The sequence below is a fragment of the Palaemon carinicauda genome, chromosome 35 (assembly GCF_036898095.1).
Source record: "Palaemon carinicauda isolate YSFRI2023 chromosome 35, ASM3689809v2, whole genome shotgun sequence".
NCBI classification, from domain to species: Eukaryota; Metazoa; Arthropoda; class Malacostraca; order Decapoda; family Palaemonidae; genus Palaemon; species Palaemon carinicauda.
The window spans coordinates 9,087,922-9,115,394 of record NC_090759.1 but is presented as its reverse complement, the minus strand read 5'-3'; the positions used below and the strand labels follow the sequence as shown (position 1 = coordinate 9,115,394).

The 27,473-nt window shown below is 42.5% G+C and overlaps 1 protein-coding gene across 4 annotated transcripts in view; it reads right to left on the bottom strand.

The window, feature by feature from the left end:
* LOC137627613 (alanine racemase-like) overlaps positions 1 to 27,473 on the bottom strand; it is an 82,845-nt gene that overhangs the window by 29,909 nt on the left and 25,463 nt on the right. For all 4 annotated transcript variants that reach the window (XM_068358698.1, XM_068358699.1, XM_068358697.1 and 1 more), the window contains 2 exons: positions 9,266 to 9,375; positions 707 to 918 (listed from right to left, as the gene is read on the bottom strand). In XM_068358698.1, the coding sequence (XP_068214799.1) occupies positions 707 to 918; positions 9,266 to 9,375 (322 nt within the window). The remainder of the gene's footprint in view (positions 1 to 706; positions 919 to 9,265; positions 9,376 to 27,473) is intronic.

Below are 27,473 nucleotides of genomic sequence, written 5' to 3'. Positions count from 1 at the left end.
ATTTTCTTTCCGGTTTGAAACTCCAACAATCACGTAATAATAGATGTTTCTGTTGCAAGAATGGGATCACTCCTGGATGTGACCATTTTAAACATAAGTATTTGAATGCAAAATTTCCCATGATTATCTTATTTTGAAACCAATGTATTTTAGCAAAATGGGATACCTATTACAATTCATGGATAGTAGTGTCTTATATAAAAAGATTTTGTATTTTCATATTTGAAGAATACATTTATATCTTCTTGAAAATATATAGTTTTAAAAGTTCTGCTAGCAAGGCCTAAATTTGCTTGAAGGCTACAAATTATTTTGCATGTTAACATACTTTTCCAAGTTCAAGTATTTTTGATAAAAGCTACTGCAATAAAAATACTTATTTACTTGAAATGCTGTAAAATTATAACTTGCTTTGTAATACTGTATAACCTTACTGTCATTACAAAAACTAAAAGCTAGTAACAGGGTTAAAACTTCCCTCTGATTATTGATAGTGCTACATTACACATCTAGTCAATATTTAATCTTAAGTCACTGATATATGGGAATATTAGACAAGGCAAAAAATTGCCAACAGCTCTATACCAGTTTCAAGTCTAAACTGTAGCTGGACTAGGTTTTAAGTGTAAAGAGAAAAAAATTAAAATTTTATCTGTTGGTGAATTTCTCTATGACTTCAGAAAGTTACACAACTACATTCAATTACTTGAATTGTTCAGTGGCATTTAGGAAGATGTCCATTTGCTTTTGGTTCTTTGCTTTTTCAACGATGGCTGACTGGAAGTGAGTGTACATGGAACAAACTTTCACATTCATTTCATCCAAGGCTTTGATCAGGTTAGGAAGATCTTCTGGCTGTACTCCATACCTGGACATCCCCGTGTCAATATTGATAGCTACTTTTAGTCTTGACCCATCCTGAAATGATGATAAAATATATGTAGTTCATGTTAGAGAAAGTACACTCCTGAAATGATAATAGAATATGTGGTTCATGTTAGGAGACATTACAGACAATGGCAATAACAGATTTGCTTTACAGTAGCCCCTGAAAACAAATGAAAGTTCTATATGCAGGAACAACTTATGGTTGTATAATACCTAAAGCACAGAGAAGTAACAAGCATTCCACATTAATTGCTTTTTGTCCTTGAAAAGAACTACTTTATGCCAAAAAACAATTTTATAATAGAATTCAATATTTCTGCCTTCACCTGTTTTCATATCACTTCCTCTCGAAGCCATCTAAATGCTGTCTACCCTTAAATTAAAAAATGTTCAGTTTTCTTTCCTTGTAAAATAAGTTAATATGGAGGTTGATGGCAACTATCCAGGTATAAGTATGCCAAAGTTCCTATGTTTTATCAGTCCCAGAGTTGAAACCAGATCACTAGTCTCTTGACATCAGTATTTAGGGTGGGGGAGGAGGCATCTTATGCACATGAAGTGAGAATAGAAATAAAATCTATTATAATTCCATTTTTTCTATGAAACCTCCCTTTGTTCACATTGCTGATTTCTATACTCTGATGGAGGTGGGATAGTAAAGGAATGACATAGGGAATTAACAGACAATCTTAACAGACAAACAGCCTAAATTAATAAACTTCCATTAAATACCCAAGACAGTAACCAATTACAAACCAAACTAAGCATATAATCACTCAAGTTCCCAGATTGTGATTCTATAATGTGCTTTGTACCATCAGAACCCTTATTGACTGGTTAGGCTAAAAATTCTACCTGGTTCAAAGACTGATAAGGCTTCTTAGATTAAAAAAACAAGGTAAAAAGTAGTAAGCGCACTACTATTAACCGTAGAAAGCTCTAAAATAGCTTAAATGGCTTTCAACATCCTCTGATGTAAATAACCATCTTGAGTCTTCTCTGGAATTTCCTCTGAACTAAACTTCAATTTACTTTTACATTTTCAGCTGTTAAAGCAGTTGGCTATCAGCTGAACATGAAACTTTTAAGAAGAAGAACTGTTAGCAAACCATATTCCTCAAAACAATATAACAAAATCCAAACCTGTGGCTTGCTCACTTTCATAAAGTAAATTACATCTCTCTCTCTCTCTCTCTCTCTCTCTCTCTCTCTCTCTCTCTCTCTCTCTCTCTCTCTCTCTCTCTCTGCCATTCATAGCCAATCCAGAAGACATCGCCTATTAAAACTATAAATAATAATGGGATCACAGGAAGGAAAATTAATTGACACTCGTAAATGCACTGAGAGAACTGGCACAACAAAGAAACTCTGGCGTACCCATCCCTGGATAGTTGCCACCAAACTCCAGATTAATTCAATACTTGAATTGAGGAGGAGGTATTTTTGTAAGGAAAGAAAATTGAAAAATTTTAGGGTAGACATCAGCACTTGAAATTTTTTGAGAGCTCATTTCACAATGCCAGTGTGTTTTACTGTAATATCTACAAGTTTTTCTCAAAGCAAGATTACAGTATGGTTTTTATGTTGTTGATGCTCATGACAATTCATAACAAATAAAACTATTTCAAATAATGTCAAAGAAAGTAACAATCTGGAAACAGGTATATTATATTGACAATAGCTATTGGCATTGATAAAAAAGATATTTTCATAATAAAATAAATTTTTGAACATACTTACCCGCTGGTTATATATAATATCTTTTATTCTTCTGTCAGCAGAAATTCAAAACTCGCCATAATCGCACAGATATGCCAGGTATACACTAGCGCCACCAAGGAGTTAGGTCGAACCATCCCTCCTAGTATCAGATTTTTTATGCCCATAGGTCTCTAGAGGGGAGGTAGGGGGAGATTTTAAGTTATATAACCAGCTGGTAAGTATGTTGAAAAGTTTATTTTATTATAAAAATATCATTTTAAAAAATTTAAACTTACCCGCTGGCTATATATAATAGCTGATTGACACCCTTGGTGGTGGGTCCGAGACAGCAACATTAATGGAATTTCACTTAAGAGTTTAAAACAAAACTAGCTTAAGGGTTCGTACCTATTAAGGAAGCTGACTTCAATGGTTCTCTGCATTAATAAGTCTGCTGTCCTTTGAGAACCAGCGATCTACCTGAAGAACTCTAGGAGCTGTCAAACAGTGAATAACCTGTATGCTGACAGGACCTCAACTAATACCCTTGTTCCGGGCGCTCTCGAGGAACAAATGACTTACCTGACTAAGTCAAAGATTGCAGAAGATTGTCTCACAATTTCCTCCAATCATAAAAATATATACAAGTTCCAAGAGGGGAAAAGGGTACTAGGGATTAAGGGAGTGTAGTGGTAGATCCTTCACCTACTACTGCATTCATTGCTACGAATGGACCCAAAGTGTAGCAGTCCTCATAAAGAGTCTGGGCACGTTTTAAATAAAGTGATAAAAATACTGATTACTTCTCCAAAACGTTGTATTCATCATACTTTGCAGAGAATGATTTTGTTTAAAAGCCATAACAGTTGCCACAGCTCTAACTTCATGAGTCTTAACTTTCAGGTGCTTAAGATCTGCCTCACCACAGTGTGTGTGAGCTTCTTTAATTGAAAGTCTAAGAAATATGATAAGGTGTTTTTAGACATAGGTAAAGCAGACTTTTTGACTGTACACCAAAGAGCTTCTGAACTGCCTCTTAAACATTTAGTCCTGTCTAAATAGAACCTTAGTGCTCTAACAGGATAAAGAACCTTTTCCAGCTCCTCACCCACCAAATCAGAGGTGTTAGCAATTACAAAAGATTTTGGTCATGGGTGAGAAGGATGTTCATTTTTGGCTAGAAAATCAAGCTGCAGGGAGCAGATAGCTTTGCAGTTTCTAAAGCCAATGTTTTTTTTTTTTTTTTTTTTTTCTTTTTTACTAAAAGAATGAACTTCACTGACCCTTTTAGCTATTGCTAAGCTTATTAGAAATAAAGTCTTTAAAGTCAGATCTTTAAAAGAAGCAGAGTTCAAAGGTTTGGATCTGTCACTCATAAGAAATTTTAAAACCACATCTAAATCCAGGATGGTGAATCCTGTTGACGTTTCTTAGAGGTTTCAAAGGAACTAAGGAGATCCTGAAGGCCCATGTTATTTGAGAGGTCTAAATGTCTATGCCTGAAGACCATTGGAAGCATGCTCCTATACCCTTTGATGGTTGAGGAGGAGAAATAGTACCTTCTAAGGCTCTAAAAAGAAATCGACAATTTGAGCTATAGAGGTATTGGATGAAGAAACTGAGTTAGTTTAACACCATGCTCTAAAAACTTTCCACTTGGATTGGTACACCCTGAAAGTAGAACTTCTTGCTCTAGCAATAGCCTTGGCTGCTGCCTTCGAAAATCCTCTAGATCTTGCGAGTTTTTCGATAGTCTGAAGGCAGACAGACGAGAGCTTGGAGGTTTAGATGGTTTCTTGCCAAGGGGGTTGTCTGAGAAGATCTATTCTCAATGGCAAGCTTCTTGGAACATCCACCATCCATTCCAGTACCTCTGTGAACCAACTCCTTGACGGCCAGAAGGGGGCTATTAACGTCAATCTGGTTCCCTCGTGAGACACAAACTTTTGTAGTAATTTGTACAGCACTTTGAATGGAGGGAAAGCGTACACATCTAGGTGTGACTAGTCCATCAGGAACGCGTCCATGTGTGACGCTTCAAGATCCGGAACTGGGAAGCAATAATTCTCTAGTCTCTGGTTTTTGAAGTTGCGAATAGATCTATGAGAGGGCGGTCCCAAATCCGCCAAAGTTTCTTGCATACAACCAGATGCAGTGTCCCCTCTGTGGGGAGAACTTGACTCTTCCTCCTAAGGCTGTCTGCCCTCACATTCTTTTCCCTTTGAATGAATCTTGTCAATAGGGATATCTTTCTTTGATGTGCCCAAACGAGAAGAGTTTTTGCTATCTCGTAAAGAGGCCTCAAATGCGTTCCCCCTCGATTCACTATGTAGGCCAAAGCTGTGGTATTGTCTGCATTGATTTGTATTACTTTGTTCATCATTAGCTTCTCGAACTCCTTGAGAGCCAACAGGACTGCTAACAGCTCCTTTTGATTGATGTGGAGACTTGGCTGTTGTCTTGTCCACAGACCCGAAATCTCTGATTTTCCTAGCGCTGCTCCCCACCCAGAGTCCGAGGCGTCGGAAAACAACACAAGGTCTGGGCCTTTTTGTTCCAAAGAGAGACTTTCCTGGAGCCTGTATGTTGTTCCACCAACGAAGGCACTCTTTTTTTAGTTCCGTAAGAGGAATGCTCTCCTTGTCGAGGTTGTCATCTTTGCTCCAATGGCAATTGAGATGGAACTGAAGGGGTCGTAAATTTAGTTTCCCCAGACATACAAATTGTTCTGGTGAAGAGAGGGTTCCCAGGAGACTCATCCATTCCCTCACTGAACAAAACTCCTTCTTTAGAAAGGCACAAAGCCTTAGGAGAGCTAGCTGTTCTTGCAGGTGATGGAAAAAGCTGAAAAGTCAGACTGTGAATCTCCATCCCTAAATAAAGGATCTTCTGGGAAGGGATCAATTGAGACTTCTCCGAATTCACCAGAAGTCCTAGCTCCTCTGACAGACTCATTGTCAGACGCAAATCCTTCAGACAGCGATTGAGTGAGGGGGCTCTTAGTAGCCAATCATCCAGGTACAAGGAGGCTCTGATGCCTCTTGAGTGGAGCATGCTTGCCACATTCATTATGATCTTTGTGAAGACTAGAGGGCGGTGGTGAGGCCGAAGCCTAAGGCCCAAAACAGGAATACTTCTTTCCAGAGGTCTAAGGATAGGACACAACAATATGTCCTAACAGATGCACCCTCTATTTGAGGGGTGTTGCATAGCCCGAAACAAAGAACTCAAAACTGGACAACTTCCTCCCATACACGAACCTTCCGGTAGCTTGAAGTTCGGATGGATGAGGAAGTAGAAATAAGCATCCTGGAGAACTAAAGTGATCATCCAGTGGACCTTTTTTACTGCTGCAAGCAAAGTCTTATGAGTCACCATAGAGAGAGGTTTTGTCCTCTGGACGTAGCTTGAACCGTATGTGACTGACGTTGGACGTCATGGTTTGTTTGACGTTCGACGTCACAAGCTTGTTGCTCAACGTTAAGTTCAGCCTGACGCCTGATGTCACGTTCAGCTTAACGTTCAATGTCGCGCTTAGCTGCCTAGCAATCGTTGCCGCGCTTGGAAGGTAAACGCTCTATGACACGCTTGGCCGTTTGATGTCTGGTATCAAGAGAAGACACTCAATGGGATATAGAAGCCTTATCACGCTGTTCAAAATTAGCTTGCTGGTAGGCCGCCTGTGCGACAACACGTCCTGAAAAGAATCATGACGAACCATCGCTTTGCTAACAGCAGGCTGATAAGACTGCATAACAGATGAGAGCCGTTGCTTCATGCCAGCAGCATAGTCCAACTAGGATCAACATTAGGTGACACCGGTGTATAAAACTTTGATCGTGAACTCGCCTTCCTCATAGCTTACATCACGCTCCGCATTTCAGCAGACGGAAAAACAGTCTGGCGGAAGCAGCGGTGCCTGTACCGTAACACCAGACTCAGGCACAATATCCTTATCAGTCTGAACTAAAGCTTTGCTAACTTCTGACATCCTGACAGGTCGTATACAACAAAAAAGGGGGAGCACTGCCTTCTCTTACAAAAGCCCTAATGCACTTCCTGCTGTTGAAGCTGAACGTGCTGCTGCACCAACATCTGCAGTTAGGTTCTTTATGCTGCCTTGAGGACGTGCTAAAGCACCGCCCTATCAGCACTGTCTTTTTGAATTTGTAACTTTTCTCAGAATGATTTATTGTTAATTTATTCTCATCATTTATTTATTTTCTTATTTCCTCTCCTTATTGAGCCATCTTTCCCTATTGGAGCCCTTAGGCTTATAGCATCTTGCTTTTTCAACTAGGGTTGTAGCTTGGCTAGTAATAATAAACAGACTCCCCTTTGCCGTCTTCCTTAGCGAAAAACTCTGAAGGCGGAACGAGGAGCAGAAGGTACAAAATAAAATGGAAACTCTTCAGAAAACTCTCATGAGTTTCTGAAAGTCACTCCCTTCCTCCTACTAGTCTCTAACCTAGGTAGAGATGTCTTGTTTCCTAAGAGTCAACTTCTTAAGGTTCTGAATTCTGACCTCAATGCTTTAGAGGTTTAATTCTAGCTCTCCCAACCAAGAATAAGTTCAAGCAGCCCCTGGTCTGAGAACATAATATCTTTCTAGTTAATATTTATTTCTTAATATGGCACCTGGCGTAACAAAGTTTCAACGCCAGACGCTCATGGTCATGTAGACATCAAGTTTTACTTGATGTCATGCAAGCTCTTGACGCTCAGCGCCACGTGACTTTCAGAACAATAATTTATTTCCTCTCCTCGCTTGCAATTAAACAACGTTCGCGATCCAGACGCTCGGAGCTATGCCGATCGCGTCGATTGAAAGCTAGATGACCAACACTTTGTTGTTGTCACGCTCAGCTTGGCCCGAGGCGTTACGTTCAGCTTGGTGCGAGGCGACATGCTCAGCTTAGCGCGAAGCGTCACGTTCAGCTTGGCGCGAGGCGTCGTTTTCAGCTTGGTGAGAGGCGCCATGCTCAGCCAACTGGCGAGCGCCATCATGCTCAGCTGCTTGGCACTCGCCATCAATTTCAGCTCTTTTAAAGAGGTAAGAACATTGAATGCTCATTACCTGTCAAGAAAGATTTTAATTTAGTTCAGCTTCGCGCCTGATGCGCGCAATCGTTTAAAGTTAGAAAAAACACTTTTACCTCGCCTTACCTACGGCGAGGGTGAGCGTTCTGGGGATAGTCAACAGAAAAACGCTCGAGGGGACTTCTGCTCGGGTTTTACAAGGCGATAAGCGCCAGGCTACGCCTCTCGCTTCCCTTCGCCGCTCGACTTACCTTCTCCCATGGGTCTGGGAGCTTGAAAGAGGTCTAAGGCTAGGATAACGACAGGTCCGAAGAGAAACACCCTCCACTGTATTGAATAAAATTCACTGCACTAATTTAGCACTAAAAATTTTCATTTTTGACTCCAGTATAAAACCAAAAGTATACATGCCCGTAGAGGGAGAACTTAATATTCTGTCAAGGGCTTGAAAGGGAATGCAATAGTCACTGAATCCCAAATAAAATGTAACAAAATATTTAATATAAAATATTAACATATTACATGAATAGATATAGGAATAAAGAATATATATCTATATATTTAAACCAACCCTTAATATTAAGGGGATCCAATATAAGATGAATAGTCACATTTAACAATTGGAACATTGATAAATATACGAAAAAATTTAGTATTCCAAAAACGAACAAGTAAACAACGATACAAAGAATCGTGTGACTATATCGATTGTCATGAATACTACGTCATATAAAAATTAACTGAATGCTAATTCTCTTAAATCTTTGTAAACAGATTAACTAAAGAAAAAATACTAAAAGGACCAATATAATTGGAAAATGACATATTCCTTTTATCTAATATAATTTAAAAACTTAGTTTTTAAAGAAAAATGTACTTTTCATAAATATCGATACAAAGAGTATTACTGTAACGATAGACTGAGGACTGCGTAGCATAAATAAAAATGAACGCTAGATAATCTTTAAACCAGATCGAAGATTATCCAAAGAAAGCATACCAAAAGGACAAAAATTTTCTCAAAATATAATCCTTTTATTTTATATAACAAAATACTTTATAAGATAGTATTAACTTATCATTCTTTGTAGAAAAAGAAAGAAAATGCAAGTTATACTCAAGCTTACGTCAAATGACTGTGACAACATCGATGAGGTGAGATGTTTAACTATCTCCCTATGCTTTCGTCAGTCAAAAATAGGTTGAAAAATTTTTAATCCTACCTTTTAAGCTATAACATAGCGATAACATATTAAAAAACCTTATAAGCGATTGTTCAAAACCTTAACAAGAGTACATCACCAAGATACTGCTAAAATCCAGGTTAAACACAAGTAATTCTATTTCTATGTAGCCAATATGGCAACAGAAAAAAATCTGATACTAGGAGGGATGGTTCGACCTAACTCTGTGGTGGCGCTAGTGTATACCTGGCATATCTGAGCGATTGTGGCGAGTTTTGAATTTCTGCTGACAGAAGAATAAAAGCTATTATATATAACCAGCGGGTAAGTTTAAATGTTTAAAAATGGTGCATTTAAAAATATTCATCCTTCAATCTATGAAATCTATCATAGTACCTAATTATTGTTTTTTAAATTTCCCATAAAATAAAAGAAAAATGTAAAATACTTACAGGGTAGGTAAGTGAATCCTTTGGAAGAGAAGCCAATGACTTTGTCCAACTAAGGCTTGGTATCAAATTGTATTGCAAGATGTCATGTACCTCACTTTGTAGCAAATTACCTAAAATAAGAATAGAACTGCCATAAGTAACATGTAATTTTCCTAGCTATAGAAACCCGAGTCCTTTAAAATATGGGATGTATTTTCAGTGGTGCTTGGATGCTATAGAATTGTTAACAAGGTAGTTGGTTACCAACAGTTGGTGTGAGAATGAAGCCCCTTCCACCCATTGCAGAATAGCCACTTTTGTCCTTCAATTTAGGACAGACGTTATTATACTGTAATCGGAAATTTAATTTAAAGGATTCGGATTTGTATAGCTAGGAAAAAACAAATGACTGTACTGTACTGTATTCATTCACAAAACTTTCATCCCTTGAAATAAAGACTCGCTCATTGGTTGAAGGAAGTCTCTTAGAAACAAACTGGAAAATTCTTTGCCTTTCTGAATACAGTATATCATCCTTCCTAGTACCATGCTGAAGCAAGGAAGGTGACTCCCTAGTCCCAACAACCTCGTAACAACCAATCATAGGGATGTAGAGACTGTTCGGGTTTCAGTCACTAATATATTAACCTGAAATGAAGCTAGTACTAGGACCTAGAAAGTCCATGTCCCTAACAGAGCAATGGCATTGGTAGTGTCAAACGAGGCACATCTAGATATGTTTGGCAAGATACTTATCCATATTCCCTCAAACCAGAATGATGGAGGCATTGTTTCTTGGCAGACAGAGTTTGCAAAAAAGGTGCTCTGTCATGTAATTCACCAGCGTGTAACGGTTGAAGCTGCTACATCCTCTCAAGAGAGGATCAAGAAAGAGGTAGAAGAGCCAGTTCTTCTACCTCTTCTCAAGACTTATACTGTAACGAGTGCTTTATTTTGGACAGGATGCATATTAAGTCCTATGAGGAAGCTGGGAGTGCTACACAATTATTGAGCAGCCATCTTTGATCCCAGGGAAAAGGGGTCTGTGGGCAAAGGCCTTCCCATGTGATTTGTTCTTCGTTGTCATCTTCTCATGTAAGATATATCTGACGAAGGGCATGGGAGAGATAAGACTGCCTACCATTCTTCCTTTATGATCTGGGTCACCGATAATGACCGAGCTTCCTTAAAGGAAGAAGAGACAAGAGCTTCCTCCACCACAACACAATCCACTACACACTGGGGGTTTTGTCTCAAGGGGAGCACTGAGAATGCTCACTGACACTGCAACACAGGGATCACCATCCAGGAAACACTATTGGCACTAGGCGAGTCTTCCAAAAGAAATATTTTCACTATCAAGTATACAGATAGGGTGAAGTCATTCCAAAATAGTAACAACCTCTCAAATACAAAAACTAGCGAGACAAGTTACGCTTGAGAGTTTATTGTCTTTACAATCAGAGAAGTGAGAACAACACTCAAAACAGGAAAGCCTACTTGTCCATCACCTGTCAGTAACCATCTACCTTGTTGAAATATTCAATGGCTATTTCAGCAGGGGCATAAAAACAATTAGAATAGAATAGCGCCAAAGTTATCCCCGCGTGTCGTAAGAGGCGACTAAAAGGGACGGGACGAGGGGGACTGGGAACCCCCTCTCCTGTATATAATCCTGCGAGACGTCAACGAAGAGATGGAGCTGGGGGGAGAGTGACTGCTCCCCGCACTATAGTTTTGGGGTGTTTGAATATGCGTGGATGTAGTACGATAGAGAGTAAAAGATGTGAGATTGGAAGTATGTTTCGGAAGAGAAGGATGGATGTATTGGCCTTGTGTGAGACAAAGATGAAAGGAAAGGGTGAAGTGATGTTTGGTGAAATGTCTGGGATTGAAAGGGGAAGAGCGAGAGAGGGTGTGGCTTTATTGCTGAGTGAATGGAGGTCAGGTAAAGTAGTGGAATGGAAGGAAATATCATCTAGGTTAATGTGGGTAGGGAATGTTGGGCGTTTGTCAGTGCGTATGGGCCAGGTAGTGAGAAAAGCGAAGAAGAGTGGAATGAGTTCTGGAATGAATTAACTAGGTGTGTAGAAGGACTGGGTAGAAGGAATTATGTAGTTGTCATGGGTGACTTAAATGCTAGAGTGGGCGCTGTAGAGGTAGAAGGTGTCATTGGGAAGTATGGCGTACCAGGTAATGAGAGTGGTGAGAGACTGGTAGATATGTGTGTTGAACAAGAGATGGTAATAAGTGCTAGCTTTTTCAAAAAGAAATATAAAAACAAGTATACATGGGTAAGAGTGGCAAATGGAAGAGTAGTAGAAAGGGCATTAATGGATTATGTGTTGATAACTAAAAGAATGTTTGGAAGATTGAAAGACATGCACGTGTTTAGGGGTATAGCTAACGGTATGTTTGATCATTTTTTGGTGGAAGGAAAATTAGTTGTAGCAAAAGAGTGGGGGAATAGAGTAGGTGGATGTAAAAGGGAGCTAGTGAGGGTTGAAGAGCTAATAAAACCGGGGGTAAAAAGTAAATACAGTATCAGGAAAGGCTGAAAATGGCATATGACGAAGTGAGAGTAAGAGAAACTGGTAATTTAGAGGAGGAGTGGAAGTTAGTAAAAGAAAATTTTGTTGGGATTGCAAGTGATGTCTGTGGCAAGAAGGTTGTTGGAGGCAGCATGAGGAAGGGCAGTGAATGGTGGAATGAAGGAGTGAAGGTAAAAGTGGAAAAGAAAAAGAGGGCTTTTGAAGAATGGCTGCAGAGTAATAGTATGGAGAAGTATGAAAAATATAGAGAGAAAAATGTGGAAGTAAAGCGCAAGGTACGTGAGGCAAAGAGGGCAGCTGACCTGAGGTGGGGTCAGGGATTGTGTCAGTCATATGAAGAGAATAAGAAGAAGGTTTGGAAAGAAGTGAAGAGAGTAAGGAAGGCTGGCTCAAGAATTGAAGAGACAGTGAAAGATGGAAATGGAAGGCTGTTAAAAGGAGAGGAGGCAAGGAAAAGGTGGGCGGAATATTTTGAAAGTTTACTGAATGTTGAGGATAATAGGGAGGCAGATATAATTGCTGTTGCAGGTGTTGAGGTGCCGGTGATGGGAGATGAGAATGAGAGAGAGATTACAAGAGAGGAAGTGAAGAGAGCACTAGATGAAACGAGAGTAGGAAAAGCATCTGGTATGGATGGTGTGAGAGCTGAGATGTTGAAGGAAGGGGGTGTGACTGTACTTGAATGGTTGGTGAGATTGTTTAATATGTGTTTTGTGTTGTCAATGGTACCAGTAGATTGGGTTTGTGCATATATTGTACCACTATATAAGGGTAAGGGAGATGTGCAGGAGTGTTGTAATTCAAGAGGTATTAGTTTGTTGAGTGTAGTTGGAAAAGTGTATGGTAGAGTAAAGATTAATAGGATCAAGGATAAAACAGAGAATGCAATCTTAGAAGTACAGGGTGGTTTTAGAAGAAGTAGGGGTTGTATGAATCAGATTTTTACAGTTAGGCAGATATGCGAGAAATATTCAACAAAAGGTAAGGAGGTGTATGTTGCGTTTATGGATCTGAGAAAGCATATGATAGAGTTGATAGGGAAGCAATGTGGAATGTGATGAGGTTATATGGAGTTGGTGGAAGGTTGTTGCAAGCAGTGAAAAGTTTCTACAAAGGTAATAAAGCATGTGTTAGAATAGGAAATGAAGTGAGTGATTGGTTTCCGGTGAGAGTGGGGCTGAGACAGGGATGTGTGATGTCGCCGTGGTTGTTTAACTTGTATGTTGATGGAGTGGTGAGAGAGGTGAATGCTCGAGTGCTTGGACGAGGATTAAAACTGGTAGACGAGAATGACCATGAATGGGAGGTAAATCAGTTGTTGTTTGCGGATGATACTGTACTGGTTGCAGACACAGAAGAGAAGCTTGACCGACTAGTGACAGAATTTGGAAGGGTGTGTGAAAGAAGGAAGTTGAGAGTTAATGTGGGTAAGAGTAAGGTTATGAGATGTACGAGAAGGGAAGATGGTGCAAGGTTGAATGTCATGTTGAATGGAGAGTTACTTGAGGAAGTGGATCAGTTTAAGTACTAGGGGTCTGTTGTTGCAGCAAATGGTGGAGTGGAAGCAGATGTACGTCAGAGAGTGAATGAAGGTTACAAAGTGTTGGGGGCAGTTAAGGGAGTAGTAAAAAATAGAGGGTTGGGCATGAATGTAAAGAGAGTTCTATATGAGAAAGTGATTGTACCAACTGTGATGTATGGATCGGAGTTGTGGGGAATGAAAGTGATGGAGAGACAGAAATTGAATGTGTTTGAGATGAAGTGTCTAAGGAGTATGGCTGGTGTATCTCGAGTAGATAGGGTTAGGAACGAAGTGGTGAGGGTGAGAACGGGTGTAAGAAATGAGTTAGCAGCTAGAGTGGATATGAATGTGTTGAGGTGGTTTGGCCATGTTGAGAGAATGGAAAATGGCTGTCTGCTAAAGAAAGTGATGAATGCAAGAGTTGATGGGAGAAGTACAAGAGGAAGGCCAAGGTTTGGGTGGATGGGTGGAGTGAAGAAAGCTCTGGGTGATAGGAGGATAGATGTGAGAGAGGCAAGAGAGCATGCTAGAAATAGGAATGAATGGCGAGCAATTGTGACGCAGTTCCGGTAGGCCCTGCTGCTTCCTCCGGTGCCTTAGATGACCGCGGAGGTAGAAGCAGTAGGGGATTCAGCATTATGAAGCTTCATCTGTGGTGGATAATGGGGGAGGTTGGGCTGTGGCACCCTAGCAGTACCAGCTGAACTCAGTTGAGTCCCTTGTCAGGCTGGGAGGAACGTAGAGAGTAGAGGTCCCCTTTTTGTTTTGTTTAATTTCTTGATGTCGGCTACCCCCCTTAAATTGGGGGAAGTGCCTTGGTATATGTACTGTATGTATGTATTTCAGACCCATTAAAGACATATCCCCTATTTTAAGGGACAAAAGGTTTGTATGCATGTAGGAACAAATACAAATACGATTGGGTTCAAGTTTACCATTTCAATATACTCAAAAGATATGGAAATTTTCCACATTCAGACAAAGACATGCAATATCTGTCAGAGGACTCTGCACATTCATAAATATTTTTACACAATTGCATATATGAATTTTATCACTTATTCAGCATAATGCAAGAATGGTATTATTAATACTGTATATATTTAAAGATTCCTTCGTAAGTGAGTTTGAAATAACAAAAATTTCATTATTGATGCCTAATGATTCTTAGGTATATCAACTACCTATTTCAAGGCCAATAACACCCTCCTTTTTTAATATAACTAATGAACTAGGCTTCTGATTAATGTGAAACCGAAACAACCAGAGTTTGAGACATCGACCTAATAAAGAAAAATGAATTCAAGCATGTACTCCGCATTATGGTATTACTTTATATCAAGAAATATCATCTCAATTTTGTGGGCATGGTGGGAATGGAAATTAAGACCTGGCAACTAGGCACAGAATGACGTATGTCGACCATGACATCCCCGTGACATTTTATATCTAAATATTTCAACTATACATGTCCGTGATGGTACGCCATTAAACATGACAACATGATACCAACCTATTCAATCCAATCTTTAGTTTATTGTTGTCTAGTTCCCTCTTGTAGTATGTTAAGAGTCACAACACCAAAGCATTACAACAACCTTGTGGACAATAGTGAAGCATTCTAGACATATAAAATGTCAATAGTAGGCAGTAAGCAAGGTGTAAGCAGGAGCTCTTGTCAATGCCTGTATCTAACAGACGTATACCTTCCCTAGCATGATCACCTCTCTGATTGCCATCAGAGATTTTTATTTTGAGTTCTTTTTCATAAGAATTACCTATTAATTAAATAATATACACAAGTGAGGCTAAAAACGTTTACTCCAATGTAATAACTATTTAGTATCTTTAGATAACATCACAAGCAATATAATTCACTACAACTTCTATATTATTTGATAACCATACAGAAAGGGGGGTGTGGCATATGTAAACGTCACAGGGACGTCATGGTCGACACATGTCATTCTTCGCCTAGTTGCCAGGTCTTAATTTCTGTTCTCACCATGCCCACAAAATTGAGATGACATTTCTCTATAAAAGTAAGACAATAATGCAGAGTAGATGCTTGAATCTATTTTCCTTAATTAAATCAGTGTCTCAAACTCTAGTGGTCTTCGTTTCATATTAATCAGTGGTCTAGTTCATTAGTTATATTAAAAAAGGAGGGTGTTATGGGCCTTGAAATAGATAGTATATAATAAGACTCTTGAGACCACAATGACATTTAACATAATCAAAGAGCATATGACACTTTATGCAAATACACCACATTACAATAATTCCACCTTCAATATGACAAATTCGGAGATAATTTGTATTTCTCCCTAACTAAAACAAACCTGGAGTTATTTATGTGGATATTCTTTCTGCAGCATCTGGAGGTAGCCATTAGACTTTAATTGCGAGGTGGCAACCCTGCCTAATTGATTAGCGGGTAGGCTGGGGTGGCTGGGGGGTACCCAGCCACCTCTATATATACTCTCACAGCAGTGAGAGATGTCACTTTTTATTGCAATCAGGACTTCTGGGGGACAGGTGATGGCGGGCCAATTTATATGAATAACTCCAGGTTTATATTACTTAGGGAAAAATATAAATTATCTCCAAATTTGTCATTTGTTCCCATATTAACAAACATTCCGTTATTTATGTGGATGACTCACTCTTAGGTGGGTGGAAGTCCTAGATCTTGCATGGTCATTGACCTGGGTTTACCTAATACAGTATATGGCTGTGGTCTAGGGAAAACTTTGACACCTTGCTGAAATATACAAAGAGAATATACTCGCGGCCTGTACAATTTAGTAGAATAGAGGTTGTTATTTGTATGAACGTCTGTGAGTTTATATAGGAAAAACAACAAGACATATCCCATTGCTCCCTCGCAGAAAGCAATAGAGATGTAGATAGTATAACAATTATATAACTTATACCAGGCTACACAAGGGAAGTGATAATTACCTGCAGACATTAAAGCCAGCTTGCAGAGGGACACATGGTGCTGTACCCCAAGGGAGGGGAAGATGAAGAAAGGAAAGCCAGACATTCTTCTCATTCATCTCAGTCTTAACCCGGGTAACCAATCCCCTCAACCAACTGCTACTTGTCCATCAAGGAGCTTGAGGTATCTTATACCACTTGCTGAGCAGCCACCACACGACCGACTGTAAACGTATCGAGTCTCCTGTGAGTCACGTCTTTGAGGTAATGGGCTGTGAATGTGGTTTGTCTTTTCCACACGCCCGCTTGGAGAACCTACAACACAGAGAAGTTGTGTTTAAACGCCAGGGAAGTACCGATTCCCCTGGTGTCATGGGCTCTAGGTCGACGAGCCTGAGGAGGATCCGGAGCAAAGGCTCTTTCCATCACTTGGCGAATCCAGGAGGAAACTGTTTTCTTAGTGATCCTCCTCTTTACTCTCCCTAAGCTAACAAACAGATGTTAGTCTGAGCCGTGTTGCTGCAGTGCGTTTAAGATAGTACTGTATCTCAAACTCCTTACGGGGGCAAAGTAACAACTGATCTGGGTCGTTGGTTACAGAACAAAGACTCGCAATCTGAAAAGGCCCGAATCTATGGTCCAGCACTCCTGGATTTTGAGTCTTGGCAATGAACTTAGGGATGAAGCTTAGGGTCACTTCCCCCCATCCCCACGAATGGGCGATGTCATACAAGAGGCCATGAAGTTCACCAACTCTTTGCCGAGGCTAAAGCAAGCAGGAATGCTATCTTCAAAGCGAGATTTCGGTCAATTGTATGGCGTAATAGTTCAGAAGGAGATCCTTTCAAGGATCTCAAGACGCAAACCACGTTTCAAGGAGTAGACCTGATCTCTTACCGGGGGTAAGTGATCTCATAACTCCGTATGAATAAAGTAAGCTCTAACGAGGAGGAAATGTCGACTCCTTTCAGCTTGAAGGCAAGGCTTAAGGCTGAGCGATAGCCTTTCACCGTCAATACTGAAAGGAGCTTTTCCTCCCAAAGGTATACAAGAAACTCCGCTATTACTGGAATACGTAGTGGCATTGAGTAGAGGGATATTCCTTTCACAACACCAACCACAGAAGACTATCCATTTTTCCTAATAGACCAAGGCTGAGGACCTACGCAAGTGTCGGGACATTTGTTCTGAAACTTGTCGTGAAAAGCCATTCTGAGAGAGGAGACGCTGGATAGTCTCCTCATGTGAAGTTGAAGCGACTGTATGGTCTTGTGGAAGATGTTTGCGTGTGGCTGTTTGATTAGATCTGCTCGTGGAGGGAGTCCTCTTGGTAAATCTACTAGAAATTGCAGGAGGTCTGGAGACCACTCTGTGTGATGCCATAGCAGAACTACAAGTGTCATCATTACATCTTTGGATGCTCTTGTTTTGTTGTGCAGTCTTCTCATCAGACATAACAGGGGAAAGACGTGCATGTCGATGTCATCCCACTGTTGTTGGAATGCATCTTGCCATAGAGCCTGAGGGTCCGGGACTGGAGAATAGTAGTACAGCGGAAGCTTGCTGTTCAAAGATGTTGCGAACAGGTCTACAGTCGGGGAACTCCACGAAGTAAGGACTTTGTTGGCTATCGGACAATTTAATGACCATTCGAAGCCTACTATCTGAGTCGCTCTGCTCAGATTGTCCGCAAGCACATTACTCTTTCCGGGAATGAAGTGAGCTGATAGAGCCACCGAATGTTCTTCTGACCATCTGAGGGTCTTTACTGCAAGACGGCATAGAGGCTGCGAAAAGGTACGGCCCTGTTTGTTTGTGTAAGACACTAGTGTAGTGTTGTCGCTCATCAACACCACAGAGTGACCTGCCAGTAACCGTTGAAACTGATGAAGAGCCAGGCAGGCTGCTCTCATCTCTAGAAGATTTATGTGCTGGTACCTTTCTGATTCTGACAAAAGGCCGGAGATCGTATGGTACAGCAGGTGAGACCCCACCCTTCTTTTGATGCATCTGTGAAGAGCATCAAATCCGGAGGGGGAACGAGAAGATTCTGGCCTTGCCGAAGGTTTTCGTCTACCATCCACCAACTCAAATCCGTCACCTGATCCTGAGTTATGGGAACTCAGGTGTCCGGTGGGTCGGAGAGTTGGTTCCACATGGACTTCAGCTGCCACTACAGGGATTTTATCCTAAGGTGGCCGTTAGGAACAAGACGGATGAGAGAGGTTAGGTGGCCTAACAGACTCAACCAACGAGAGGCTGGAAGAATTTTTTTCCTGAGGAAGGGTGCAGTCACTTCCTTCAGCCTATATACTCTTTCGTCTGATGGAAAGACTTTCTCTAGGACCGTGTCTAAGATCGTTCCGAGGTATACTAGTCTCTGCGAGGGTTGCAGTGATGACTTCTTGTGATTTATCAGAACCCCCAGATCCTGACAAAACTTGAAAAGCATGTCTCAGTGGCGAAGCAGGGTCGTCTCCGAGTCTGCTAGGACCAGCCAGTCGTCCAGATATCTGAGAAGATGGATGCCGATCCTGCGAGCCCAAGATGACACTAAGGCGAATACTCGGGTAAAAACCTGAGGGGCTGTCACGAGACCAAAGCATAGAACTTTAAACTGGTATGTCTTTGTGAATGAATCTTAAGATATTTTCTTAAAGACTGATGTATTGGGATCTGGAAGTAGGCATCCTTCAGATCCAGTGTGTACGTGAAGTCCCTTGGACGTACAGCTTGGATGACCGTGTCTGCTGTCTCCATTCTCAACAGTCTCTCTTAGACAAATTTGTTCAGAGGGGTGAAATCCATGACTGGTCTTTTTGGGCTAGCCATGTCGTCCTGATGGAAATTCCTTCTGGCAGCTTCCTACTGTATAATATTTCTGCGAGTGATATTACAAGAGAATTACTGTCAGTTATCATGGGGTTCTAACCCCCTGAACGACTATCCCAAGATATCGTGTATAATCAGGCGTATCCGTAGATAACCATAGATATCTGCACCCCAAACAGACTTAACTCAGTCTAGGAATCTAAGGAGGAGGATAGGTGAGGGGCTGTTACATATCCTCTCCCTTCATAGTACTGTTCGTCTCTGATAAACCCATTCCAATTTTCGCATCTTACCTACGCATTCGTGTTTTTGGCAAGAGCGCCTTTTCTCAGCTTTTTGGAGTATTTCCTCGCATGATGGCTTCCCTTTTGTCACCAAAGTTGAGTACCCTCCTCTTTTACAATTTGATTTAGCTGTAACTGCTTTACTGTAGTCCCCCTCAAGGGGATGAGGGAGCCGGGCACTCCAAGTCCAGCTAGCCACTAGGCCCCATGTCGCGTACCCGACCGCCCTTTTTATTTTGTGTTCTCTTAGTATTATTTCCCTAGTATCACGTTAGCTAGTTTTATTTTGGCATTACGATGCCTTGGGCTCTGTTTTGTGTTTACTTTTACTTTTCTTTTATGTAGTTTAAGTTTCAGTTTTACATGTGTCAGTCCCAGCTAGCCTTGCTTAGAGAGTGGTAGTTTTGTTGGAGACGGGTTCGCCGATGGTGATCAGATCTTTCTTTCTGGTCTCGTTAGCAGTGGTCTTTTCACCCTTAAAGGGTTTTTTCCACGGTTATAGTAGTTTGCTGAGCCCCTATGTCTGCTGCCTTCAATCCCCCGTTTTTTATGACCTATTAGGCTTAGCCTAGCCCTCGTTGGCGAATCCGTTGTTCCACGATGCTGCATTTGTTCGTGATCTCCCATGCTAGGACTGTGCAGTTCATTGGTGCTCTCCTTTACGAAGGGTGAGCTCCTCTTGTCGGTGCGCCGACTTACCTGTACTGCCATTCCCTACTAGCCTCTGGGATTTCTCGATCGACCTGCGGCATTGACCTATCAGGCTTAGCCTAGCCCTTGTTGGTGATTAGCCTAGCCCTCATCGGCGAATCCGTTGGGCTGCCATGCTGCATTCAATCATGATCTCTCATGCTAGGACTGTCCAGTTTTTTGGAGCTCCCCTTTGCGAAGGGTGATCTCTCCTTGTCGGTGCGCCAACTTACTTGTTCTGCCGTTCCATCCTAGCCTCTTGGATTTCTCGATCGACTTGCGGCATCGACCTTTTAGGCTTAGCCTAGCCATCATTGGCGTTCCTTTGGTCCGCCATTCTGCATTCGCTCCTGTTCTCCCGTGCTAGGACTGCACAGTGCATTGGAGCTCCCCTTTGCAAAGGGTGATCTCAACATGTCGGTGCGCCGGCTTCCATGTACTGCTGTTACCTCCTAGCCTCTGAGATTTCTCAATCGGACTGTAGCCGCCGTTTCTGACGGTGTGGCAAGCCTTTCCGGGACAGACATTGCATGAATTTTATCATCATGCTGCTGTGTATTTGCATTTTTTTATCGTGGGGTTGGTTCCTTCTGGGATCTGACCCTCTATGGCCGTCGGCATGCTTCTCCCTGAAGGGTAGGCTATCAGACTGACAGCAGTGCCGGTACCCAACGGCTTTGCCGCCACCTTTTCGCACACTATCCTATAGTACCTGTACTGGCGATGCGTCGCTGCTTGCGGCAGTGCCACCAAAGGCGGCGCTGCCTTCAGCTATGGCTCAGTGTTTTCTGCAGGAACCCTTGCCATTTGTCTCTGCCGCCCTAGGCACCTTTGCCCCTGACGGTGTTGCCGTTACTGGCGGTGGGGCTAGTACCAGTCTGTGGGAGTGGTTTACTGTGCCAGCGCCTTAAGCCACATAGGACGCTGGGGGCAATGCTGTTACCCCCTAGCGCTGCCGGTACTTCCGGCAACGCTGGTACATCTGGCAAACATGCCTTTGGCAGTGCCAGTACCTAATGGCTATGTCGCCAACTTTCGACACTTTATTCTCTTCTGTAGTACCCGTGCTGGTGATACGTCGCTACTTACAGTAGTGCCGCCACTGGCGACACTGCCTTCACCTTTTCCAAGATGTTTTCTGCGGAAACTCTTGACCGTTATCTCCGCCGCCCTTGGGCAGTGTTGCCCCTCACGGCATGGCCGTTACTGGCGGTGGGGTTAGTACTAGTCTATGGGAGTGGATATCTGTACCAGTGCCTTGGGGCACATAAGACGTTGGCAGCAATGCCGTTACCGCCCCCTGGCGTTGCCGGTACTTCTGGCAACGCCAGTACCTATAGGGCACATGTCTTTCTGTCCTTCTATCTGGGACCGTCTTACCTTAACTAAGATGGGTCTCTACTGACTGTAGGTGAATTCAACTACAGATTAACATAAAAGCCTTACTCCTTCAACTTTGGAGACTCATGTATGTGGGACCTGGGAACTCCTTTTATGAAAGGTTTTCTAGGCCCCAGCATTGAAATAACCACTACATATGGTTATTAGTTTTTTACTAATTTGTCTATTTCCCTCTGAGGGTGTGTATTGGATAGATAGGTGATAACTTTACAGGCTAGTTCCCAATCCCGGGTCTTTTCTATTGAGGATATCAACTTATTGTTACAGCCCTCGGGTTGCTATAGACTATTGCTTATTAATCGATATGTCGATTGCTTAAACTACAGTATTAAGTTTACCCTTACCGTTGCCTTCTAATTAGCCATTTCTCTGCGGAGATATAGGAGCGACGGTTCTTTTCATGAGCACCTCCCCCCCATTTGGGCCTATAGCAATGGACTTAAAGGAGGCTATTTTTTCCAATCTCACATTCTTCAATGGGGGAATGGACATTTTGTACTTTACCTCCTCCTTTCTCACCAATTGCATTTACACACAATTTGAGGATTACTATTCCCTCAATTGTTAACATGGAATGTTAATAACCCATTTCTTTCAGCCTTTGGTGACTCTTAGAGGATGAAGTAATCATTTAAACCCTTTTCTCCTTACAGGCGGTGCCTATGACGGAGATGCACTGTTGAGTGCAGATTTGTGTCAGGACTGTGAGGCATCCTTGTGGTCCCGATACCTGCCGCTAACATGCGAAGTGCCGTTGGATGAAAGGTCCACTATCGTACTGGGACCATCCGGATTGCAGTGTTTGTAAGGATCTACTTCACTCCGGATGGGTCTCGAAGGATACCTCCGATGACGACCCGCATGTTCTTCCTGCGGTCCCATCGTAACTGGGTAAGAGGATGAGGTAAGTCTGATCTCATCAAGGATTCAGTGGTGTCTACCACTTTCGACCCCACTATGACAACGGCCTCCCGGTCTACAGTGACGATTACATCTTCCATGACGGGGGCTGTTCCTGCCCATTTTTCCTCCCAAAACATTCTGCTGGGCTCATGGAGCCCCTCAGTTCCCGAGTACCAAGGGTACTATAATGGATCTGGTACTTATGGCTAACATGAAAGCCTTCATGGAGGGGAATTAGTAATACCAGATGATGATATTCAAGGCCTCATGTGAAGAGATCCAGGCCTTGAAGAAGTAAGAGTCGACAACTAGGTATAAGGTCTTGCCCTCCTAGCTACCTTATTGCACGTAGCAATGATGACAGCAGGGTGTATCAATATACAGATTGTCGCCTTCGGTAAGAGGTTGGCCTCCTCCGTGGCTCCGGACAATGTGGTCTTCCCCTTTGCCTCGAAGAGCTACGCAGCAGTGGAGAAAGCCACTGGACCAATGTCCAGTTTACTTTTGCTGAGAGTAAACTGGATAAGGATGCGGCCGGCCGCCAATTTCACGAGAAGCTGCCCAGGATTCCTGAACACCTTCTTAAGACTGAGTCATAGGCCAGACAATGGTTGTCAGTGTCGATGTCTCTGTAGTGCTTCATGGAGGAGATGATCGGGAATTTTGCAGATGCCTTAGCCTTTTCCTTGTTGGCGAAAACTCATCTTGCCACCTTTATGAAGAACCTTTATGCTTCTTTTTAGGCCCGTCGAGCCTGTAGAGAGCATGTTCTTGACACACCTACCATCCACCACGAGCTGAAACGTTTCACCACCTCTAGCATCTGGGGAAAAGACCTGTTTCCTTAGAAGGTAGTGAAAGAAGTTACGGATAAGGCTGTCGCAGAGCTTAGAGCCTTTTCCAAAAGTGGGGAATCTCATTGAAGAGGTGGTTCACCCCTGGGAGAGGCCCACAACCCTAGAGGTCTCGCAAACTGACTTATCATCAGAAGTCGTTTGTTCTTTCCTATGCCACTATCCCTCAGAATGTCTATGCTGTGCCCTAACAAGTGGTGTTACAGTCCCAGGCCTTCCACCCTGTGTATGAGTAAGGGTCGTCATCTGAGGCCGTCTTGACAGAGGAGGCAAGTCCAGGGGTCGTGGACTCAAACGGCAGTGGAGGAAGAGGTTCACGTCCTCAACATAAATAATGAAGGTCTCCCGGTAGGGGGACGACTGGCCTTGTTCAAGGATTGTGGGATGTTCAGTCCTTGGACACGGAGCATCATTTCCAAAGGCTTTGGTTGGAAGTGGTTAGAGGCCACCACAGCTCAGGAGATTCTTCCAGAAACACCTTATCTGGAACAGTATGTATAAGACCTTTTGAAGAGAAGAGTTATCTGCTGCGTGAGATCTATGAGATTTTCAAGGTTGTCTATTTTGCGTGCCAAAAAGGTTTTGAGCATACCTCAAACTATTCTCGTCTTGCCCCGTCTAAACCTGTTCGTTCAGTGCGTCAGTTTCTGGATGTTGACTATTTCACAGATACAGACCTTACCATCCCTGGAGGCTTTCACTGTCTCTATAGATCTTACAGGCATCTTTGTATCGTCCGATAGGTTGACACTTCTCCCCCTACCTAGGTTTCAGCCTGGAGAGAAAGGACTACATATTCAGAGCTATGCCATTCGGGCTCAACATGGCTCTGAGGATTTTCACGAAGTTTACCGACGCAGTCGTACAACTTCAGGAGATAGGCCTTCAAGTAGAGGCGTACCTGATCGACTAGCTAGTGTGGGTTCCCTCGCCACCGAGCGCTCGGAAGCAGCCACTCGAGTTGTACGGGTCCTCCAGTCCCTTGGATTTCAGGTTAACTTCAAGAAATCAAGACTGGCTCCAGCTCAAGATTTCCAGTGGTTGGAGATTCGTTGGGACCTTAAGTCTCACCCCCTATCTCTTCTCCTCTCCAAGAGAAAGGAAATAGAAATGTCAGTTAAATCCCTCATCGAGTCGGGGATAATCTCCAGGTGACGCAAAGAGGTGGTTCTAAGATTCTTACAATTCACCTCGGTAACGAACCCTTCCCTCAATGTACAATTCAAAGATGCAAGCAGAGTTTGGGAAAGGAGAGCCTCCAAAGCTCTTCACGACCATCAGAAGATGACTCCGGTTTTACTGCACAAGCAACTTAGCTGACAAAAGTCTTTCACAGATGGTGCCGTTATGCTTTCCTCCTCCAACAGTGACACTTTGTGCGGATGCCTTGTTGGATGGTTGGGGGGGTCATAACCCACCCAAGAAAGTGCAGGGCCGTTGGTCTCAGAAATTTCAACAATTCCACATTAATATTCTAGAGTCCATGGCAGTCTTCTTGTCCCTCAAGAAATTTCACTTGAAGGAGAACATTCACATCCCTCTAGACCTCGACAACAGGGTAATAGTCCATTGCATCAACAGACGAGTCGAGGTCTCCTCAAATAAACCACGTAATGATAGCCATCTTTACGTTTGCTCAGAAAAAAGGTTAGCACTTGTCAACACCCAACCTTCAGGGAGATCAACTCCCTGGCCTTCAAGTGCATCTGTTTGCGACGAGTCTCAACAAGATACTTCCCTGCTAGGTAGTACCGAAAGTGAAACAAGCAGTAGTGGGCATGGAAGCAATGTCCCTGGATAAGAATAGTTGGACGACGATTTACCTATTTCCACTGTTCAATTTCTTCATGAAGGTTTTGGACAGGCTTCGATCTTTCAAGGGATGGCAGCTCTGGTGGCTTCTCTGTAGCCAAAGAGCAACTGGTTTCCCATCGTCACGGGTTTGAACCCCAAGTTGGTGCCGTGACGAACCTAATTCTGTCCCAGGAGGAACAGCAGGAGATTATTTATGCTATATCATGGAGATCGAACAACCCTCATCTCATGATTTTTATGCCCTAGCCCTGGGAAAGAAGTTCCAAATTCAACGTGATAAGTGGGTATTTGCGGAAACTATGAGTCGTTTAACACCATGACTCGGTATGAAACGTCATGGACGAAATGGGTCAAATGGGTCAAAGGCAAAATCCAGGGTAAATTATTATGGATTTTGTTTAGGTTTCCTGCTTGATTTGCTCGGTTAAGGTTTAGCTTCCTCCACGATTTCGTTGTACAATTCGGCCCTCGCTAGACCTATACTATACGCCTTTACTGTCGGCTCTAACTCTAACTCTGATCTCTTCAACAAATTCCGAAGGTTTGTACAAGGCTGCGGCTGTCGGCTCTACCGAAGCCTATCTCTTGGTCTTTGGACAAAGTGTGACAATTCGCTTCGGACATAGACAATCAAACGGCTTCTATTCATGATCTCAATCAGAAAGTCATCTTTTTAATTGTGATGGCTTCCGGTAATCGAGTTAGTGGTATTGTGACGCTTTCTAGAGATGATGACCACATTGCATTTGTGGATAATGGTGAGGTTAATTTATACCCTGATTCCACTTTCTGGCTAAGAATGAACTTTCCTTTAAACGTTGGGGTCTATGGAAAAGAGTTCCCCTACTAGGTGATCCTTCCCTGTGTCCAGTGCAGTGTTCAAAAGTGTATTTACTAAGAACAGTGCAGTTTAAGGGTGTTCATTTGTTTCAAAAAGATACAATGGGGTCTGATTTGTCTCTGAAACAGTTAAGAGCTAAAATTACTTACTTTATAGAAGAGTGGACCCGGCTAGTATGACATCGGGTCTCGACCCTAGGGACGTGACTTCCTCCTTGAACTTTTCCCAGTATATGTCCTTTGAGGGACTGCAGGCATATACTGGTTGGAAGTCCACTTCCTTTGAGGGACTGCAGGCATATACTGGTTGGAAGTCCACTAGGGTTTTCTTCAGGAATTATCTGAAGCAATTGGAGGAGATACGTCATTTTGTGGTGGCTTGGGAAGTGTTATCAAACCCGCTGCAATGATGTAGCCCACAATGCGTCCTAGGACACTCCTTCAGCTTGTTATTATCAATGAGTAAACATTTGGTTTTTGCTTCAAGGACAAAAGGGAAAAATACATTTCATCATTTCCCTTTTCAGGTTCACATGTGTCTTTCCGACGCTATGTTTGTTCCTTCAGTGCTACAGCCTAACTGTCTAAATGGTAGTTAAGCTATACTGTATCTCATTTGGTTCAGGTGATTACCTCCTTTTTTTGTACAGGTGTGATCTTGTTTGATCAGGTTTATCTTGTCATAAGTTCCCTATGGTTCCTTATGTCATGTATTTGTCCCCTAATGTTACCTTATGTCTGGGTATGGACGGGATGTTTTTACTTTGTACAAAAATTTTCCATACGCTGTTAATGATGGTTGTGGCATTAACTTTAGTGTGCCTTCTCATTATTATCCTTCCTGAACATAATTGGATTTTTTATCCTGGCAGGTTTTGGTTCCATACGCCTCACCTATGATGCCTTCTTTAGTTTCAGGTTCCTTAAGGTTCCCGACACTAGACTCAGGTGAATTTCCAATTGCGGAGGGCGGTCCTTTGGTCCTTATTGCCTCCTTGTCCTTTGGTCCTTATTGCCTCCTTGTCGGACCATCATGCTTGTCAATACTGCCTCCGAACTGTTCTGGGATATATAATTGAGAGTGATACCTATGCCTTGACAGAGTAATCCTGTAAGTGCATTTCGGTGTTGGGACCTCTTTCTATGAGGCTTCCTACCAAGGCATAGGTAATTCTCTGGTACACTTCCATCAGGACGACATGGCTCGAGCCCAAAAAACGGATTTTGACGTAAGAAAAATCTATTTTTGGGTGAGATAGCCATGTCGTCCTGATGGCCCATCTGTTACGTTGTCCCTCCCCGATGCCTCGTCGGATGCCTCTTCTCACGGTAGTTACGCTGCTATGTGAAATGAGTTTATCAGAGACGAACAGTACTATGAAGGGAGAGGATATGTAACAGCTCCTCACCTATCCTCCTCCTTAGATTCCTAGACTGGGTTAAGTCTGCTTGGGGTGCAGGTATCTATGGTTATCTACAGATACGTCCCTGATCATACACGATATCTTAGGATAGTTGTTCCGGGGGTTAGAACCCCAAGATACCTGACGGTAATTCTCTTGTAGTATCACTCGCAGAAATACTATACAGTAC